The 21888-nt window shown below is 39.7% G+C and overlaps 1 protein-coding gene across 1 annotated transcript in view; it reads right to left on the reverse strand.

Annotated features, from left to right (window-relative positions):
* Positions 1–21888, reverse strand: part of zgc:153039 (uncharacterized protein LOC767698 homolog) — a 68252-nt gene that overhangs the window by 1560 nt on the left and 44804 nt on the right. Inside the window, 4 exon segments of the mRNA XM_040131412.1 lie at positions 1–1550; positions 2583–2729; positions 4326–4500; positions 9056–9248. The exon segment at positions 1–1550 is cut by the window's left edge and continues 1560 nt beyond it. Of these exon segments, the coding sequence (XP_039987346.1) occupies positions 586–1550; positions 2583–2729; positions 4326–4500; positions 9056–9248 (1480 nt within the window). The 3' untranslated portion in view covers positions 1–585.

The raw sequence follows: 21888 nt of genomic DNA on the forward strand, positions 1-21888 counted from the left end.
TTTATGAGTCTTGTAACACTGGTACAAATGTGTTAAAAAGAACATCATATGCTCTTTGCTACTGGTTTAGATTGGCTGGCTAGCTCCACAGGTTCTACATTCACCTGATAAGGCACAGCAAGGTTGGCCTACAATTTAACATTATGATGCCTTCAGGTGCTTGATGGGAATACCAATACAAATAAAATACAACCAATACAAATAAAATTCAAAAGAGGTTAAATATTTGGACAGGATTTTCTGTGATTCCCAAGCAGCAAAGATGTACCGTATAATATCTGGTCTTCATTTCAAAAATTCTATAAATATGCCGTATCTCTAGAGATTTTGTTCTTTATTATCCAATAATATGTGCGAGTATCTGTGAGTCAGCAGAGACATCTCAGTCTGGGTCAGATTTCCAGGGCTGTTTCCCCTGTCTGTTGTTGGGTGGAGTGGTCAGTACCATGGCAGTGCTAAGGTCTGTGTAGAGACTGTATTAAAAGAGGTCCAAACACCATAATAAAGAACTTTCTGTAGGACACTGCAAAATTCAGAACTCTCAGCATCCAAGGCACACTTCAACGAATGTATCAATGGGATTTCTCAAAGATCAGTGGTGATGACAGGTGTGACTCCGTGGATGAGCAGCGTAGGGCCCAGGTCCCGAGTCAGCAGCTCCAGCTGGTGTAAGTAGGCTGCATAGCGCCGGGTATCAGCTGGAGGGCGGGGCAAGTACAGGAAACTCACAGCAGGCGGTGGCCGGGCCTGGTCCAGGATCAGCTTATTGACAGCTGATAGGTAGTCATCCGACAGGTGCATGGTGTTGCTTGGGAAGCTATTAACGTAATCTTCATCGTTCTCTTCCTCCTCCTCTGTTCTCGGCTTCTTCTCTTCATTGCCAGTATCAGGGGATTGTGATGGCTGCTTCTTGCCCCACTTGCCTTGACGCTGCCAGTGTAGCGCCACCTGCTGGTCCCAGGGAACAGGATAGACCTGAGCTTTAATTCTCAACTCTTTCAGCAGCTGACCCAGCTTCTCCTCTGAGCCTCTCACGCTTCGTCCTTCCTCTACGCACAAGAAGAGACGGAGTGTAGCTCTTCGCCAGGCTCTGACCATGTTGAGGATACATGCAAGCTGTAGCAAGAACAGAGAGCAGGTGTCGACGTAGCTACAGCTGTCTGGACGCAGGAGGTTGACCGGCCAGACGTCAACGTACACAGCACCCTTCCCTGGAGTGGAGGGGGTTGGTGAGAGGGCCTGAGCTCGGTCAAAGTTGTTGAAGTATCGAGCCAGCACCACATTCTTAAGCATCTTCATGGCATCTGCAATGATTGCTACATACTCCTGGGGCCCCAGAACCTTCCCGTCACCGAATTCACCGTAATCCTTTCTGTCGCTGGACCATCTTAGGGAGGCAAAGTGGAAGAGAGGAGGCTGTTGCTCAAGCTCTGGAGAAGGGTCCGAGGGATCTGTGGACTGACTGGCAGACAGGGTTGGATCAACCAGGTTGTCCTTTGGAAGACAGTCATCATAGAAACCGAGGACGAGGGTGTTGGGACGCATCCCACCTTGAAAGAGGGAAGCAAGGGAAAAGAAAGATAAGGGAAAGAATGAGACAAGACCCTTTGTTACAATCTAAGGCAAATAATTTCTTTATTATGATCATTGATTTCTTGAGTGGTAAAGTGACGGGCTGCAGAGGTTCAGTCATTCTATCTGATGAAGTGAAAGTGAGAGACAGATATGAAGAGGACAAGTTCTGGAGTGAGAACTGTGAGGGAAGCCAAATAGAGACAATAAAAAACGCTAAGAAAATAAGAGTGGTTAAAGTTAGACTTGAGTGACAACTCAGGAGAGCGGAAGACAGCAAACAACAAAGAAAAAACTAGAAAAACGACTGAGTCAAATCTCTTTAGCTTGCAGTGGATGCTACTGAAGAGAAGAGCATGCACAAATAATAGTTTTCTGTTAAAACCAGGACTTAAACTAAACTTAAGCTGTCAAAAAAATCCATTAAGTTTTTACAGTGTGCCTGTCATTCCAGCTCACTTCCACCATCTGAGCATCTAACAGTTGAAGCAGAATTACTGAAGGAAGTTAGAATGGAAATTCTGAAAAGAGTTATAGTTTCAGTTCAAATGTAAGTGCTGAAGGAAGTTGAGGTGTTGATTTAAGTGTAAACACTAAAAGCGATGCAAGATAAAGTGACAGTTTAAACAAAATTGCTGAAAAAAGCTAAAGATTCAGTTTAAGTTGGTTGAAGTGAAAGCACCTAAAGGAGTTGAGATTGAACTATTTACTAGGTGACATTTAGGTCAAATTAAAGATGAGAAAAATATTTTTTTGAAAAAAGTACAATGCCTGCCTAAAAACCCACTGAAATACATAATTTACTCACAAATTTTCTGCTTTGAAAGATCTAAAATTTTCGACTTGGACATTAACATTTAACATATTTAACATATACAGTAGAAATCTGAAATCACAGCACAAGATCAGCTTTCAGCTATCAGCAGCTGTAATCCCAGATATCAATGTTGGCTTTCTAATGTGCTTATTGATCAACAGAGATATTGAAGAATAATGATGCTCACACTGACCTAGTCCAGAGATGAAGAGCAAATGTTGGACTCCATGACGTACAGAATCAGCCAATGTCAGGTTGACAAAGGCCTTGATGTTTAGATGGTCCACCAGGGACAACCAGGAGTCGTACTGGGACTGCAGAGGGTCTGACGGTAAAGTGTCTGGGACGATGAAAGAAAACAAAATGGTATAAGGTGAGAAATTAAGTTGACAGTTCAATAGAGGTATGTTAGGATTCCAAGAATAAAAGGCCACGAATCAAAGTCTTACAAATATAAGGAGAGAGCAGAGAAGTCAGTATGACAAAGCCTGAATTAGATGCACAGCATCAAGAGAGATATGGGACTTGATGCTGAGATGTGTGTGTGTGTGGGGGGGGCAAAAACAGGCAGGCAGGTGATCAATCTTTGAAGAAAATAACACATCAGTATAGTGCAATGCAGAGGCCAAATCTACAAGCTTCACAGACAATTCCTGTGGTAGTTTCAGCTGTGTTAGGACCTCTTCAGACTCTTAACACTGTTGTTCCCATGGATAAGTATTCTTTGTATTCAGCTTTGAGGGAAACAGCTGCTAGACAAGTGAGAGAATAAAAGGATAGACTTAAAATACATTACGATGGAAATGTGGAAGTAGCTGGGAGTCATCAGCAACTAACTCCTCTTCATTATAATTATGTGAATGAATGACTTCTTCATATTTGTCAAGACAATCACATGAGAGATGGGCTCTTCAGTGGCTAAAGAACATATCAGTTTTCCACTGTGAAAGCCTCAGAGGACTTAAGGGTTTTCCCTAGGGTTTCAGAGGGCTTATGTGCTGCCTGAATTCCAGGGGTTGGTGGTGATGCTTGGGGGGTTTGAAATTATCTGAAGGAAAATTTTAAGTTATTTTAAGTTTTTTTCCACATTGTTTTTGACCATTATCCTTACCGTAAGGATGGTGATACTTATCAGATCAGATCAGCCCTGTTGCCAGCATACCCTTCTGTTTGAGATCAAGCCACCTCTCTGTTTTTTTTTATTTTTGTTTTTGTTTTTTTATGTTGCCCCAAATGCACTTTTACGTTCATTTCGCTTACGGCGCTCCGCAAAAACAGTTAGGCACAGCGGCTAAGCCTTTCTATAGTAAGGAAAACCATGGACTTGGATTCTAAAGACTCTATTCAGGGTCTGTCCCAGTCTCCACTCGACACATAAAAACCACCAAGCATATCCTCAAAAGACAAAGAAAACAATCAACTATGCCGGCGCTTTAAACTGTCTACGTGTGTGTCTCTGCAGAAAAAGAAAGGGGACTCCAGAGCACTGTTTCCGTGATTACTTCCCTTGAAATATAACAGCAGTAGGTCTGGCATACTAAAAAGGTCCATTAAATGATACACTACTTACTGTGAAAATTTGTATCCTAACATATTTGGAAAGACCTTATAGCCATTTCGAACCAGTACAGAATAACAACACGTCACGGGCAATATTACTTTTTTGTAGTAAAGAATAGTATAACATATTGCTCTTAAAATTCAGCAATAATGTTGAAGTTTACAGTCAAAAAAACAAGCTTTTAGCTTTTACATTGCAGCGTCTAAATATCATGCTACTGTTAAATTCTGCAATATCTTATCACCATCCCCGGTTTGTTCTGCTTGTAATTAATTGTTGCCCTCTCACACTGAGCAGGTTTAGATGACAAATGGTTCAGAGCAGAACTTTCAAATTATGTTATGTTGTCACGCTAAAGAACTTTGTTGTCCTTACTGAGATCTCCTAGCTGGACATGTCCAAGCACGTAAAGGCCACTCTTCTTGATGTCGTTGATGAAGGTGATAAGGCCCACGCTGCTGCGAGGGTTGGAAACCATCAGCAGGACCTGAGGCCTCCAGAACTTGACATGGTCCTTCCTCACGTCTAGCATCAGCAGGTACTTACGCACCTATAGGTGAGAAGAGAGATTTGTAAGAAGGGTTCTTATTGGAAAATGTTACCATTTTTGACCCCATCCACCTCCAAGAGAGCTGTGTCTGCAATTATCTGAGGCTTGGAAATTAAGTCCACTTTAAATACATGAGTCCACTATGAAATTCAGGTCTGGAGGTGATGCGCTATAACCTACACACACACGCTACAACACTTACAGTTTGCAAAAGAGATTATAATGCATTTAATTTTTTGAATACATGTAGATCTGATATGTGTGTTAGAGCAGAACAAAAGGGCATTCCTTATGCTTGCAAGATACATGCAAGAGTTTCATAAAGCAAGCAAAAAAAGCCATATACAGACTCGAACATGCTCACATATATATTTAACGTGGGTTTCATGTTTAGCCCCCCATGATCGGAGACGCGTAGAAAGTAGAAGTAACTTTTATGGATCAGTAGCACATTAAGATTTGTAATGGGGTTCATGCAGCAGTCTAAAATAAACCCAATAACAAATTTCACATCTATTCTGTATGTTATTTTTTATGCAAAATGAAGATAAATTTGTTAAATAAACCACCCTAGAAAGAAAATACTGCTATACACATTGACCTAATTTGAGGTCGAAGGAGGGACACAGGTACTGTACATTTTAAAGTGTATATTTGAGCAGCTACACAATGGCTAAGGTTGAGTTGACTCCTAGAGCTTATACGTTTTAGCTGTGATACAAGCTCAAGACTAAAAAGCTGTTTAGTCAGGTTGAAGATAAGCTCATTCATCCAAATTAATTTCTCCTCTTGGTTTCATTAAGTTTATTATGAGGAATTTGCGGGAACACAAGGATGATAAAAATACCACTGAAAAACTATAGGAATATTACACTTCCCTGGCACTGATATGTTCCAGTCTGGCACAATTTCACGTGTTTTTTGGTGAGCTGCAAAACTGGCAGATACATGGTTGAGAAAACAATCTCACCACAAGGTCCATTTAGTAGCTTTTCTGATGCTTTCAACCTTATTGCATGATCTTCATAGCTACTACATTGGCATTGTGGTGAAATTGTTTTCTCAACTGCTGTTTTCTAAGGTCAAGGAGGAACTTCGAACTCTGGCAGATACATAATTTAGTATGACTCTTACTGAGGTAGTGTATTCACAGAAATCTTTATCAGTACCTTAGTGGCTACTATTAGATGTTTGTTGCTTCTTGTCTTATTTTTTCCCTCATACAATTTTATGTTTTTCAATGTATTTTACTGCACAATGTCCTCACCGTCATAAGTGCTTTATCTTTTTGATTTTTCTATACCATGATTCCTTTGGGATTACAGGCAAGTGCATTAGAAAAGTCCCAAAAAGTTACACAAAAGACAGACCTGGCAGCACCAGAGGTGAGTTTTAATCGCACATACAGCGAATCTGAAAATGGAGAAAACCTTTTCTGTGTATCTTACTTTTTAACTTAAGCAGCAAACTTTAAGAAATACTTCAACATGTTAGAAAATAGGCTTGCTTGGTTTTTTGCTGAGAGTTAAATGAGAAGATTGATACCACTCTGATACTGGTATGGTCTTGTTGTGGCTGTAGTTTTACATCTGGCATGCAGACATGTGGTTGGTTTTCCTTCTAAGTCACATACTCTAAATATAGCTCTGTGTTATGTATACACCTCTATCTAATATGTATGCATGTGCTGTAATATTTTAATTCAAGGGACTTCTCTTAATGTAGAAACAAATTACATCTCTAATCAGCATGTCATTAGGATATGAGACTGTAGCAGAGACCAATGACCAGAAGGTTTGTGTGTATGTGCATGTATAGATGAACATCTGTGTACGCATGTATACATAAAGTATGTATCATTCAAAGTGTTATTGGTAAAAATGTACCCATCTGTGATTACTTATGAGCAAATACTTCAGTTATTACAATGCACACTATAACACACCCATCATTAGGATTCAAACAGTGTCCTGATGAGGTGGCATCAAGGTACCATTAAGGAAATGTAACTAAGTGTAACCAAACATTAGATCTGAACCTAAAGTCTACTAGGAATGATTACCACTCATTTGATACTCTCACTGGAATTAATGGCCATTAACTCAGTAATGACGTGTCCACCATGTTAAAGTTGCTGCCTACACTGTGAATTTCCTCTCTTTGAGAGAAGAAGGGTAACTTCAAAGGATAATTCAGCGTTTTTCATGGCTTTTGCACTCTCAAAGTGGAGTATGTAACACTATTGTGGTGTTACAAGAAAGGGTAAAAAGTCATATCTGATGTGAGCATAACAGGGATGTGTTATGAAGAAAGCCAAATTTATTGGAGTCATCTCACAATTATTGCAGATTGGGGAAGGAAGTGGAGCCTAAAGTACCGCCCGTCAATTAAATAAATGACACTTTTTTGGCTGCAAGAGCCACCCCTTAAATGGAACAAAATCACTTGAGAATGACTAAAAATACTTTAAAATGACTTTCACTTGAAAACACTTTTGGGGTTTAATGGACTTGAGTTTATGATATGAAGTAGGACAAATGAAAGAACAACACTCTTCCTGTGTTGCAGCTCCACTTTGGGATATAGCCTGAAAAGACCCAGAAAAATTGTGCTTATAATGATCATCTCAGCAAAACAAGTTTAGCTCAAAACAAAAATAAAGATGCAAACATTTGCAGCATTATTAACATTATTACCATCATAACCACTGTAACTGTTTTCATGTTACCATCAACTAATTGCTGTAAACACTAAAAACAGATCCCAGAGGTAAAGTCCAACTGTCTCCACTCATCTAATGATCTGTCTCTCTTTACCTCTCCATTTCCCTGTCTTCCCATCTATCAGACTATCGTCAATTCTCTGCTGCTTCAGTCTCATCCATCACTTAGTTTCTCAATCACTCATCCCTTCTCCCTGCCTATATTCTGTCTCTCTATCTTTTTCCTCCCATGATACCATCAGCGATTCTTGCCTCAGTTTGTCTTTGTCTTCGTTCTCTTTCTCTCCTTAACACTGTTGTCAGCTGCCTGTTATCTCCAGTTGTGTTTTTTTTTGTACGCTGTTGTGTCTTCCATCCCTACTTCAATGTCACCCACTTGGCACCCTGCCACACAGACTACTGCTGGAGGGTGTGAGTGCATGTACGAGATGTTTACATGCACTCACACCCTCCATGTGGCCTCTCCTGCTTGGCCTATTAGTAAGTTAGTTAATTTGTAAATTGGACTGGGCTCCTTTTCAGGGTTGGGTTTAGAAACTTTTGAATTGGGGGAAGACTGGGGCACAGTTTTAAAAAAGGGAGTTTAATTTTTAAAATAAGTAAAAATGTGTCAAGACTTACATTTAAAGCCATGGGTCTTGGCAATAATAAACTATACATTATTAATAGTTACATTGTTAATATGGTGTAATAGATGAATAGCAAATAACATTTTCGTTAAATATTCAAATATGAAATAATATCAATAAACAGCTGCTAAATGTCACTCAAAATAGCCTATAGCCATGGACACATTATGAGATAATGGCCCCCTGGACACAGACTTTTGAAAAGAGAAAGATACAGACTGAAAGAGGGCCGCAAAATCTACAAACCATGCACCTGCGCATCTCCTTGTGGTCATTGAGCGTTTTTTTGGGGGTTTTTTGGTGGTCATTTTGTGTCTATTTGTGGCCATTTTGCACTTCTTTTTGGTCTTTTTGTGTTGTAGTAGTTATGCATCTCTTTGTGATAATTTTGCATCTCTCTGTAGTCATTCTGCATCTCTTTGTAGTTGTCTTGTCTCTCAATATGGTTGTTTTGCATTTCTTTGTGGTTGTTTTGTGTCTTTTTGTAGTTGTTTGATTGAATTAATATGAAATGTTAATAGTCACTTCATACAGAGGCTCTGGTCGAGCCGAGGAGTGAGAGAAATGGAGCAGATGAAGACAACAGAACGGGAAAAGGAGAGGAAGGAGAGGAAGGAGAGGAAGGAGAGGAAGGGAAGGAGGATGAGGAGGAAAAGCGCAATAAGTTAAGTGGTTGTAATAATGCCCTGCCTCCTGACAAGCTGCTGGCAAACCCAGCACTCTCACCCTCCCTGCTCATAACCCCTGCACACAGCCTTGGCAACAGTTCCCCTCGGCAACAGGCCCTCCTGGCAACGGTGCCCCCTCTCCTTGAGAGCAACAGGCTCCCCCGATAGAGGACATGGAGACTTTCCTGAGAAAAAAGATGCAGATGCGTGTGTGTGTCTGGTAAGCCTGATATAAATTTGATAGATAGCTGCTGTAGAAATGACGAGGCAGTGTTGTGTGTATGTGTGGGAAAAGATGAGGAGGAAAATGTGTGTGTCTGCTAAATGCTAAGAGCTTGGCTAAGGGAGAAGCAGCAGAGAACAGGCTGTCTGTGTGTGTGTGCACGTCTGCGTGTCTATAAACCTGATAGAACGATTGCTTGGCAGAGGTACAGGCTCTTGTAAAGCTGAGAGGATGAGAATTTAGTTGCTCTAGTAATGACAAGGCTGTATTGTGTGTGTGTGTGTGTGTGTGTGTGTGTGTGTGACAGAGAGACCTGGTGGAAAATGAGAGCTTGGCTGATGTAGCCCCAGCTGGAGGTGGGACTGAGGTAGTGAATCAGCAGAAGCAGCAGCAGCATGAAGGCAATGCTGGCTGAGGCATAGATGGCATTAATCAGGAACATCATGATGGCACAACCCACAATGCCCAACACGCACGTATGCCAGGTGAAGTAACGAAAGGTGGGCCTGGGAAGAAAACAGGAGAGGTAAAAGTTACTGTGGAAGGCATAGAAAACTGCAAAAATCACTCATCAGTAGTCAGAAACGCCAACCTCTGGTATGGAGCAGGTTTTATTCTGTAAAAGCAGGGTTCTCAAGATGGAGGGTGCAAAGCATTAGCATTACGTGACTGCCGGAAAAATGCGGAGATGATGTAAAATGAAAATAATCTAACTCATGAAGGGACAATAACCAAACAAGTGTACCGTGATGCTTGCAAGGATATTAAGATTGAGGTTTGAAAGATTTACTCACACAGAAAGAATGTACAATATTTATTGATTTTTTGACAGGGAAGTAAAGACAAACAGGTGACACCCTACATTTCTTTGAGATTGTAGTCCATGTTGACATGATTGTATCACCTCATTTCTGCAGATTTATTATCTGCACATTCATGCTTTGAATCTCTTGTTTTACCACATCCCAAAGGTATTCTATTGGATTCAGATCTTGTGACTGGGGAGGCCACTGAAGTACCATGAACTCATTTAGACGAATTTTGCTTTGTGACATGATGCATTATCATGCTGGTAGTAGCCATTAGAAGATGGTAAATTGTGGCCATAAAGGGAAGCACATGGCCAGCGACAATACTCAGATAGGCTGTGGCATTTAAATGATGAGTGATTGGTATTAATGGGCCCAAAATGAGCCAAGAAAACATTCCCCACACCATTACACCACCACCACCAGCTTGGACTGTTGACACAAGGCAGGATGGGTTCATGAATTAATTCACGCTAAATTCTGACCCTACCATCGGCGTGAGTGATCATAAATCCAGATTCATCAGACCAGGCTACATTTTTCAAGTCTTCAACTGTCCAGTGTTGATGAGCTTGTGCCCACTGCAGCCTCAGATTTCTGTTCTTGGCTGAAAGGAGTGGAACACGACATGGTCTTCTGCTGTTGTAGCCCATCCGCCTCAGTGTTGACATGTTGTGCATTCTGAGATGCTTTTCTGCTCACCACAGTTGTAAAGAGTGGTTATCTGAGTTACCGTAGTTTCTGTCAGCTTCTTTAGTGTTTACTTATTAAGCATTTTAATATTATTTCAAATTATATTATATAGTATGAATTTAACTAATAAAAATTAGCCTTTTCTGTATTAATAATACACACTAATTAATACACACTAATTAACAATAGTTAATTAGTGTGTATTGCACACTCCAACTAATACTCCAACTAATGCCTCCAAGTAATACAACGAACTGTGTGTAAAAAGGGTGCAGAAGACAGCACCCTAGAACCCTCAAGACCTCACACTCTTTTCAATTCTTTTCACAAAACCAGTATTAAATTAGATCTAATATTTGTGTTATCAATACAAGGTGGGGATACATTGCAGTACTTTGAGCTCTGACTTTATTCAACTTCTTCCTGTTTACTTGTAGGGCACACCTATTCAAACCAAGTGCTGTAGACAGATCAATGCCCCATTCAGTCCAGCTGGATCTACAAGTAGGTTCTGTCCTAACATTTCAAATACTTCGGCAAACATGTTTTACATATTTGCGGAATAGAACGTCATAAAAACTCAGGTTAAAGTGGCGCATCCTCATGTGCATTCCGAATTACAGGCACACAAACAGGGTTGGTAAAAACTTAATAGATTTCTTGACAGTCCACCGGTCCACATTACTATGTATGAAACTACAAATCAGATTTATTTACTTAGTAATTGAAGGTGTCGGAACGATCTGGAACATTTTAGCCCCTGCTTGTACTACATTGGAGTTCTCCTTGACCTCAACTCAGCCTTTGACACAGTGGATCACAATATCTTAATCACCCGTCTGTTGAACCATTTTGGCATCAGTGATGTGGGTCTGGACTGGTTCAGCATATCTGTCCTTCTCTGTTTTGCTTGGACATGCCTCCTGCTTTCGTGCTCCTCTCTTTTGTGTAGTCCACTGGCCCACAAAAGAGTTTACTGTCCCTGTCTGGTTCTTTACCGGCCCCCTCGATGTGCCTGTCATTCGGGGCACACATGACGGCGTACAGCTCCTGCACATTGGAAAAGTATGCCTTCAAAGCTTTCTGGCTGAGAGATTTAAAATAAAAATGAAGAAATAACTGAAAATAATAAGTTAACTAAGTCACTAAATATAAAAGGGATTTGAACCCCAGTCCTCTGGCTGACCCATTCATCCACCATGACCTGCTCATTATGCATACTTTGTCACTGTTTATACTATCTCACCTGACTTCCCAAAGCCTATCTGGCAGAAATCCTTTGCCAACTAAAATACAAAAGAAAGACATGACAGTAATGTTACATAACGTGCAAAAATGCAATATACTGTATGTACCTTGTGTTTAGAGTGCATGTAGAAATGAATGCTTTTAGTCCTATTTAGACTGGGACAGTGGTGCATTTAAACCTCTTGACCCAAATGAGTATTACAAAAAACGGATGAGACACAGATGGAAAAAAAAAAACTTAGAAAAATGATCCTGGCAATGATCACTTGCCTCTTGGGGCTACCCTACATAAAATTACAAATTTTCAAGGACCTTTTCATATGATCCCGCTAACTTTTGAAAGTTAAGAGGTTCATAACTTCTCACCAAAATTCGTTGATTGTGTCCCTATTGCAAACACACAACAGTTTGATTAATGACTTGTCAAGAATAATGGTAATAAACCGTACAGTAAGAATTTTGGGAGTGAATTTTGTAGGCAGTTATAAGGTACCACTACTTTGGTTGATATGTGCACCACACTATACAAACTTCATACACAACGTCATTTTGAGGAAAAACTCTTTTTACCTTAAATATTAAATTGAACATTTTGTAAACATGGTCTGACTCCCTAAAATCAATATAGATAAAGTGAATGACTTTCTGATATGGCTCTAGGGTAAACTTCTTTAGAGGGGTTCTTAGAGGATATGGTAACAAAAACTTCTTGTTACCTACTAGTTCTCATCCCACATCTATGAAGAAGGACTTGCCAAATGTCAGTTCTTTAGACTTAAGATGATTTGACAAACCGCTGAGGATTTCACTGGAAAAAGCAACTTAAATGAAATTAAGATTCTCCTAACATGGTTATCCATCCACCAGTTGAGAAAGCCAATGAGGAGAAAGAAGGAGAATTAAGACCTTGCAATTGTATAGCCCAGCAGTAAATACCAGAAATAATGATAGATTTTTTTGGAGAATGTTTATGTTGTTACCTCAGCTCCCCCTTATTCAATTCAATAGTAATTTTTGAGGTATTTTTTGCGGTAATGTTAAATAAACATTCAGTTCTTTCAGTCAGTGTTGCTGAGGCTCTACTTCTGACTACTTGCTTAGCTCTTGACATCATGATTTTGTAGCTTCCCTCTTGCATCCCACTAGTGTTAATTTCATTAACGAAAAACTATGACTATATATTTTCATCAAATTTTTTCCATGACGAGCAAGCGACAACGTCGGTAAACACTGAGACTATATCAACAAGCAATATTGTTGATGAAAATTGACAAGACTAAAATGTAGATTTTCAAAAATAAAAACTTTACCAGAATCTTGCTACATTTTCATTGACGAAAAAAGGGGAGACGAAATAACATAGAGTGCTTTTTCAAATAATGAGCTAATCTAAATGTCCTTCTTTGAATGGCTGTGCTTCACATTTCTCTTCCTGCGTGCTTGAATCAGCATTCTGGTGATTTTGACACCAGCAGTACACCAATGAACACACTGCCAATAGTGCCAGACTGGACCTTGCTATTATCGGATAACATACAGAGAAGGGAAAAGAACATGATGGCAATATTTGGGGTTGACATTTGGACCCAATTCAAATATAATGCCGCAGAGAGAAAAAGTGAGTGTGTAGTATTGTCAGGAGAGAAGCCCTGCAGCTACAAAACCACTGGGAGGAAAACAACAAACCTGAAGAGACACCTTAAGGCACACCATTCAGAAACTGAAGTTACCTAACGTTAAGATGTTAAATGACGTTACTTTACTTTAAAAGCCATATTAAGCCAACTACTAGAGACAGTGGTGTAAAATGATCTATTAGCATGTCACAGCAATGGCTGCATTTAGTCTCACTGAAAGTCAGTAGCAAAGTAAGGTATGTTGGCCAAAGTTTTTCTTGAGACTTGCTTGATTTGGTGTAATAAACATGCTATCTATGTTAAAGCGCACACAACTTAATTGCCATACACATTTCAGGTCTTGTCAATTTTGATAAACTAAATGTAGTCTATTTGCAACATCTACTGGTTATTAAAATGCACAGCCTTTAATGCAGAATGTTTTGGGCTTGAATAAAATCTGTTGGGCTGTAGTTAGCCGTCTAGTATTTAGCTTGCTTTGTGTGCAAAGAGGTTTCTCAATACTTTTTGGATAAAATGATTTAAATGGTAGTATGCAGCCAATTATAAACACTGACTGTATAACACAATCTGATACAACACTATCAACAAGGCCTACAGAATTACAGAATACAATCAACACCTTTCTGGCACAGTCCTGATAAAACCGAACATTACAAGGGTAGGATTTACTGCAGGGCTGTTGTACAAGGTTCTTTTTGATTGTGAAGGATTGAGTTAGATTGCATTGGATTTACTAATGTTGCATCATTTCCTGATTTAACTGTTAAAATCAGTTGGATGAATTCTAACTTGAAATCCGATTGCTGAGGTTTGACTTAAATGCTCATTCTTGGTCTAAAACTAGACTAAAATGTTTGTTTGTTTTTTTTAACCAAGACGACACCAAAATGTCCAGAGTTTTAGTCAACCAAAACTGACTAAAAATAAAAAGGGTGTGGTTGACTAAATATGACTAAATATGACTAAAACTAACATGGTATTTTTTTCTCATGACTAAGACTAAATCCAAAAATGCTGACAAAATTAACACTAGCCGAAACTACATCATTTTACAGTGTTTGTGACGGATGCTCCAGTTCGAACCGCAACTATCTGGTCTCGTACCACTGTGCCATACAACTGCTGTAAATTGAATAGTGACAGAAGAAGAAGAAGAAGTGACAGTGCAGATTAGCTGATGTCATCTATGCAGACAGACTCGGAGAAAGAAAACACACACTCATAGTAAAGCAGACCTACATACCCCTGACTATAATTAGGATGTGTGCTATTAATTGAATAGTTTCACTGGCATGGTAAACAATTTATTTTTGAATGAAGTTTTTCCATCAATATCCATTTCAGCAACATTTAAAAAAGTCAGACTTCAACCAAAAATGATGTCTGAATCTCAGTGTCAGACAAATCATAATGACTTCAACTCATATTCTCCACACACACATACACCTACAATCATTTCCTAATGCGTGACTGCACGGCGACATCAAAACAACTGTGGAGTTATTGCCGGGACAAAAGCAATTAAAACACAAACTGATAATTAGCTACTGCTGCAGACTGCTGTAGACCTCTCAGTGTTGTATGCATGGGCTTGAATTCATATATGAATGAGTGCATTAGCTGTATTTAATGCACATATGAACCTGTCAGAATATACTTGCATATATGTGTGTGCCATGTTAGTGTAAATGACTTGACAGGGTCATGGAGTTGGGTACAGCTCAGTGGGTGGAAGCACTCACATTTTTAGAGGATCATGTAATTGACCCCAATTTCGCTGCAATAACTGCGGCTGTCTGGATAAACAGCCATTAAAATAGTCCCAGCTGTAATTACACAATACAGCTCAAATGACGACTGGCTTTCTCCATGGATCAAATTTAGACTCTTTAAGAGGGGGAAAAGTAACCTGTCACTGCACAGCAGGAAAGTGCTAATGTATCGAGAGAATCGCAGGGAGTGAGACCACCAGGAAGCTAAATTAAAAGAGAACAAAAACAGAAAGTGATTGACAGAGACAGCCATGAGACAGGCATTTGCCTTCCTATTGGTCAAGATTTTTACACTGATAAGGGAGGGACAAAGGAAAATATGAGCAGGTGTAATGTTAGGAACTTGAAAGTGAATACTTTCAAAGATCAAATCCAATATTCAAGAGTCTCACCCAGTGTAACTGAGACAGTAAATCTGTCCAAAAGTTTGACTTATTAATATTTAATATTGCTTTATTGGCTGATATATAACAGCTCTAGGGATGGCAATTTCGGTCTGTTGGTTGGTCCAACAATTTGATCCAGACTGAAAAATCTGGATGGATTGCCATAAATTTGGTGCAGACATTCATGTGCCCACATGATGAATCCCACTGAATTTGATGATCCCTTGACCTTTCATCTAGTGCCCCCATGAGGTTGATATTTGTGGTTTTGAGTGGAATATTCTGACAACTACTGGATGGATTAGCATGAAACCTGGTAGAGACATTTATGCCCTCCTCCTTAGGATGAACTGTAATACCTCTGGCGAACTTTGGTGAACTTTTCATCAAAATTTTTGTTGTCCAGTACTTTAGTTTATGTCCAAATAACTGCAAAAATAATGACAATTCTGTCAGCCCCAGCTGTACTTAGTTTAGTGCTTAGCTGTTTAGTTCTAATTAGCAAATGTTAGCATACTAAAATAATAAAATATACTACTAAAAATAATCAATAATCTACTAAAATGGTGATCGTGGTGAACATTACTGGCTAAATATTGCCACAGTGAGCATGCTAACATGCTGATGTTACCAAACGACATGAAAGAGGTGTGTGGGACACTTCAAAGTTGAGAAAAATTGTCAAAATTGTCTCTGTTGGACAAACTATGTAATGCCAACATCTCAAGGATATCTGTGGTATTTCTGTATAGCAACTTCTTGTTGTTTATTGGCAGCCGTATATCCCAATTCTGATATATCAGAGATTTTAAAATCTGCTGCTAATATTTACCGTACTGCTGTATTGATAAGGCTTATTCATACTATCTGGGTATCTAGTTGGTTTGCATGCAAGAAATTTTCTTTGTGCAATGTTATAATCTGTGAAAAACTGATACGTAATAGTTTGACTGTAGATTTTGCTCCTCTCCTCCTTCACCTTACTGCTGTAGATCACTGCAGACAGTTCTCCACTGCTGTTTTCAAGTTGAGATATTTACACTTTAACTTATAAATAAATGGACTAAGGGCAAGAAAAAAAAAAAAAAAACATACACCCAAGAACTTTAAACTTTAAACTTTCTTGTTTCGCCCTTTGGCATCTTTTGGCATATAACATCACATGGGATGGGTTGCCTAACATGAGCCTGCTATTTGGTGTTACTTGTGTAAACACCAGATTTCAGACTCTTTAAAATTCAAACAGTTGACTCAGCAATTTCGGTGGCTTTTATCTTACTTTTTTTTTTAGACCTTTATATTCTAGACAAATTATAAAAACTTGTCCTGTCAGGGTGGAGAAACCTCTGAAACAGCATTCTGAATGTCACACTAATGAAATTAGCTAGATGGTTAGCAGCTCAGAGAGAGAGGAACGTTCGCACTGGCCTACTGTCTTCAAACTTTGCTTTTATTTCTTTTTGACTTGATCACTTAGCATCGGCGGTGCCCACAGTTCACTCATCTTATCCCTCTCTCCATCCCATTGGAGAGGGGGTGTAATTACGATAAAAGCTCACCCACCCAGTCCACCCTCCCCCACCAATCTCTTTTGTATCTGCCGTCCCTCCATCATCAGCGGCAATCGTCCCTCCATACAATCACCTCGCTCTCACCCCTTCTCCCGCCTCGCTTGTTCTCCAGCAACTGATGTCACTTAGCTGACACAGCAAAAGCACCCTTAAATAATCGCTGCCAATCAAGTCCTTAGAGACATTAAGAAAAAGAAACAGAGACCGATGAAGATGGAGAGAGGAGACCCGGCCTTAAGCCAAAAAACACGTCATAATTGAGGGAAAGCAGGGACAGAAACTTTATCCTCCTTCACACACACACACACACACACACACAGTCAAATACAGAAGGGCTGCCAGGAGATGCCAGGTTCTATAAGTGAGAGGTCAGTGAGTGTATGAGACGTTACGTCAGGCAGCGTCCCAACACTAGCACAACACCAGTGAAAACTGGACTGACCTTAACAAACCATTTAAGAACTTAAGAAATCACTTGATTCTGATCAGTCTGATATAACATTATAACCAGTACACCTCCATGTAACCGGTGCATGATGGGATCAGGTAATCTTGTAAGCTATTATTGCATCATTAATTGTCTATGATTAACAGCAGCATCCCTTCATAGCATCTCGTCTCCTCTTCAAACGTTTGAACAGTATCCTTGAGTTTTGCCTGTTGTGTTTATTTGTAGTCTGTCCTCTTTCAAGGCCTCTGTGATACAGAGAAGTTTTTGTGTTCAAGGTCCTTAGTAGCACTTGGAAATTAGTTGACATTTTGAACATACAGAACCTACTGCATGTCTGCTCATTCTGTAATAGGGATTCCTCTCATGTTGCTCTTCCTGAGGGTTCTTCCTCTTTCCCCCATTTTCTATTTCCTATCCTAAGGTCATTTTGGGCTATATAAATACAGTTGACTTCAAATACAGACATACAGTAAGACTTACCTAATTTTATTATGACATAGAATCATCACAGGATCAACCTCTTATATAAAAGTTGATAAAAAGTTTCTCAATGAACAAAGTTAAGTCATCATAAAAAAACTAGCCTAGATCACAGCTGGGCGTGATCAGGTGGAGTCACCTGTACAAGCGATGAGCTGTGATGTAGCATGGTACTATAATGCCATAGTACATCACTGCTGCACTGGTTGTGGAAAAAACATGATGTCTCACCTTGCTGCCCTTGTGTAGATGTCTACTCAAGGACCCCATGACATCACTAACCAGTGTGGTCAGAGGTTAAGCTGGCTTGAACCTTTCCACCAGAGAGGGCAGAAAATCACTGCTTTTCAGCCTGGTGTTAAGTTACTCTTTAAAGAACCTCTAACGATTTGGTGCTAGGTTCTTTTTCCACTGTTTTCCACTTTTATAAAATGATTTCATATACTTAATAAAAAGGCAACACTGGGACAATGTCATTTTTATGTGCTGGTCAAAATTGCATCAAGAGACCAAGATATTTTGACTTTTCCTCCCTGGTATGGGTCAAGCTCCCAAAAACTGGATCCCTTTTAAAGATTTTTTTTTTTTTCTTTTTAAATCTTGCCTTTATTTGACAGCTGACAATATAAAGAGATACGAAACATGGGGGGAGAGAGGGTGATGACTTGCAACAGAGGTCTTCAAGTTTATCAAACTGTGGATGTAGTGGTTATGTGGTATGCACCTTGTCAATTAGGCTATCTAAGTGCCCACTGGATCTTACATTTCATGTAATGCAACTTGATAGCATCTTTTGTTAGACCCTTCAATCCCGGTAAACACCTTCTATTTGAAACTCCTGCCCCCATTTTGTAAGGCCGTTTGTAAAAAATTTGGAGTCTTAAACCCAAACTGGGTGGTATCACTTGATCATTTCTCTTAGACTTCACACCCCACTTATAGAATCACAGAGGACATTATTCAACTGTTTTGACAGGCTGATTGGTACTCCACATAACAAGTACACCTACTTCGAACATGTAAAATCTGTCAACGTCAATTACTTCAGTCACTTCAATGCAACATGGGCAATCAAAGTTGACATACAGTTTACCAAAAAAATACCTTAATACCCTGAGAAAATCTAGGGGACAGGGACAGGATCACTGTGAAATCCAAACTGACAGAGGACAACATCACAGAGACCTGATTAAAAAACAAATAACCAAGCTCTAAATTTCTGGTCTGAACTAAGGCTCCTTTATCCTCAGCCATCATCAAGTGATACCATTGCATTAACAGATAATGATTCTCTAACAACCATTTTTGTCATCCATCCAGACACAGCTGATGATCCATCTGGATTTTTACACAACCCCAATCTCATTTAATAACAGTCCAGTCAAATCACTCTGACTCATATTTGGACAAAAGACAAGGTCAAGCAGAAGACAAAGCTTTTGTTTTTGGAGCTAATGGTTCAGCTGGTGAATTCACACATTATTACAAAGACAAACAAGGTGGCTGCTGAGAATGCTGCTGTAATTTGGACATCAGGCGGCACTGAGCTGGTAAAAGTAAAAAGAGTAAAAATGTGTGTGTGTGTGTGTGTTTCTGTTGAGTTATCAGTTGTTGCTTTTCAGTCCAACTTAAAGTCATTGCATAGGAGTGAATGATTTCCCCACTTTCAACAAACATCCTTTGGCATCACTGTAAAACACTTGGCTGTATCCTGAATGCTGGCCAGTAACCCTGTGTGCATATATGTATGTGTATGTGTATGTATATATGTATGTTTATATGTATGTATATATATATATATGTGTGTGTGTGTGTGTGTGTGTGTGTGTGTGTGTATGTGTGTGTGTGTGTGTGTGTGTGTGTGTGTGTGTGTGTGTGTGTGTGTGTGTGTGCGCTCATGCGTTTTTAAGCCACAAGTGGCCAGTGCCCATGCAGCAGGACAAACAGCACACCCCGAGGAACACTCCATACAGCCGGAGCCACCGCTGATAAAGCTGCAGCCAACACAAGCCTCCTCACACAAAACACACACACAAATGAAGGAAAACACTGACAAGCCAGCATACACACACAGATAGACCAAGAGCAGATGAACTCGCACATCAATTATCACGGAAGAGAAAAGAAAAAAAAAAAAAAAAAAAAAAAAAAAAAAACACCCCAGCATGACTTAGATCTCAGACACACATTCAGTCTCCAAATTGCATTGCACCCCCCAAATATATATTCTCTGTGCAAACACACACACATGCAAACACAGACACTCTTAACAACCATACATCTTTTCCGCTACATCATAATTTCAATCCCTCCCCTCCCTACACAACAACAAATTTAAGGGAAAGGGAAATATTTCTGCTAAATTAGTTATGCTAATTACAGAGCAGTTCTCAGGGGGAGAGACAGCGCTAAATGGCTTTTAATTCTTTTCGCCTGGAAAGAGACGTGGGAGAGAGCCAGACAGAGAGCTAAGTGAAAGACACAGAGAGCACAAGCAAAAAAAACAAAACAAAAACAACAAAAAAAACCCAAAAAAACAAACACACACACAAACAACTGGCATTAAAATTTGCCCAGTGACACAGCAACAATGAACTAACAGAATTAACAATTCAGGGAAAGAGGGAGGAGGCCCAAAGCAGGCAGCCAGCAAGACAACAAGCCACCTTATCAGAGAGAAGAGAGATCGGCAGTAGGAAAAGTTTAGTAGCTAACTTTATGTCCTGTAGCCTCTGCCAGCGGTCACACAGTGATAACGAGGCATGAGCAGATAGCACACAGCACTGTACATGGAAGGCACCAGAGGAAACACTGGGCACTCTGAGTGTGCTATACAGAAAGTTATTTACTCTGTCACACTCACTCCTCAAACAACTAATTCCTAACTACAGTATACTGGTGTGGACAGTGCACTCTTGTGGCAGTTGAAACTGATGCATTCAATTCTCATACAAATGTGAAATAATACACAATATAGCCAAGGGATTGTAACTTTACAAAACAATTTCAAATTTTAAACTTTTACAAAAAGCTTGCACAATATTATTTTCCATGACCTTATGTGTTATGTACATAAGGTTCTGAAAAATCCCTGTATGCACTTGGGACAAATGGGCAAGTCTTGGGCCAGAAATAACCTTCTTGGTAGGTGCAGGTGAATAATTGACAAGTACAGACACAATTTTCGTGATTTTGCCTCTGTACACCATCACAATGGATCTGAAACAAAGCCATAAAGATGTGATTGAAGTGTAGACTTTCAGCTTTAATTCAACAGGTTGAACAAAAATATTTCATTAACCGTTGAAGAATAACAGCTATTTTTTATATATAGTTCCTCATTTTCAGAGACTAAAAAGTAATTGTACAACTGACTGACCATCAGTTTCATAGCCAGGTGTGGCCTGTTCCCTCGTTATTTCATGAGAAATTGAGCAGATAAAAGGTCTGGAGTTGATTTCAAGTGTTGAATTTGCATTTGGTAGCTGTTCGTGGGAACTCTTAATATGCGGTCTAAAGAGGTGTCGATGCAAATCAATGGCCATCAATAGGCTGAAAAAACAAAACAAAACTATCAGACGGATGGTAGAAACTTTAAGAGACTTAAAAAGGAGGTGTGCACTGGCAAGCTCAGCAAAATCAAAAGGTCTGGAAGACCACAGAAGACAACCAAAGCGGATGATCGCAGAATTCTTTCCTTGAAGAGTTCTCTCCTTTCCGTGAAGAAAACCCCTTTACAACATCTAGCTGGGTCAAGAACACTCTCGAGGAGGTAGGCATATCATTGTCAAAGTCTGCTATCAAGAGATGCCTTCATGAATGTAAATACAGAGGGTTTACCACAAGGTGCAAACCACTGTTAATACTCAAGAACAGAAAGGCCAGATTAAACTTTGCCAGAAAACATCTAAAAAAGCCTGCCCAGTGCTGGAACAAGATTCTTTGGAAAGATGAAACCAAGATTAACTTGTACCAGAATGATGGGAAGAGAAGACTATGGAGAAGGAAAGGAAAGGAACGGCTCATGATCCAAAGCAAACCACATAATCTGTGAAACATTGTGGAGGTAGTATTGTGGCATGCACCTGTTATTGCT

This window comes from Xiphias gladius, chromosome 7 (genome assembly GCF_016859285.1).
Source record: "Xiphias gladius isolate SHS-SW01 ecotype Sanya breed wild chromosome 7, ASM1685928v1, whole genome shotgun sequence".
In the NCBI taxonomy this organism is placed as follows: domain Eukaryota; kingdom Metazoa; phylum Chordata; class Actinopteri; order Istiophoriformes; family Xiphiidae; genus Xiphias; species Xiphias gladius.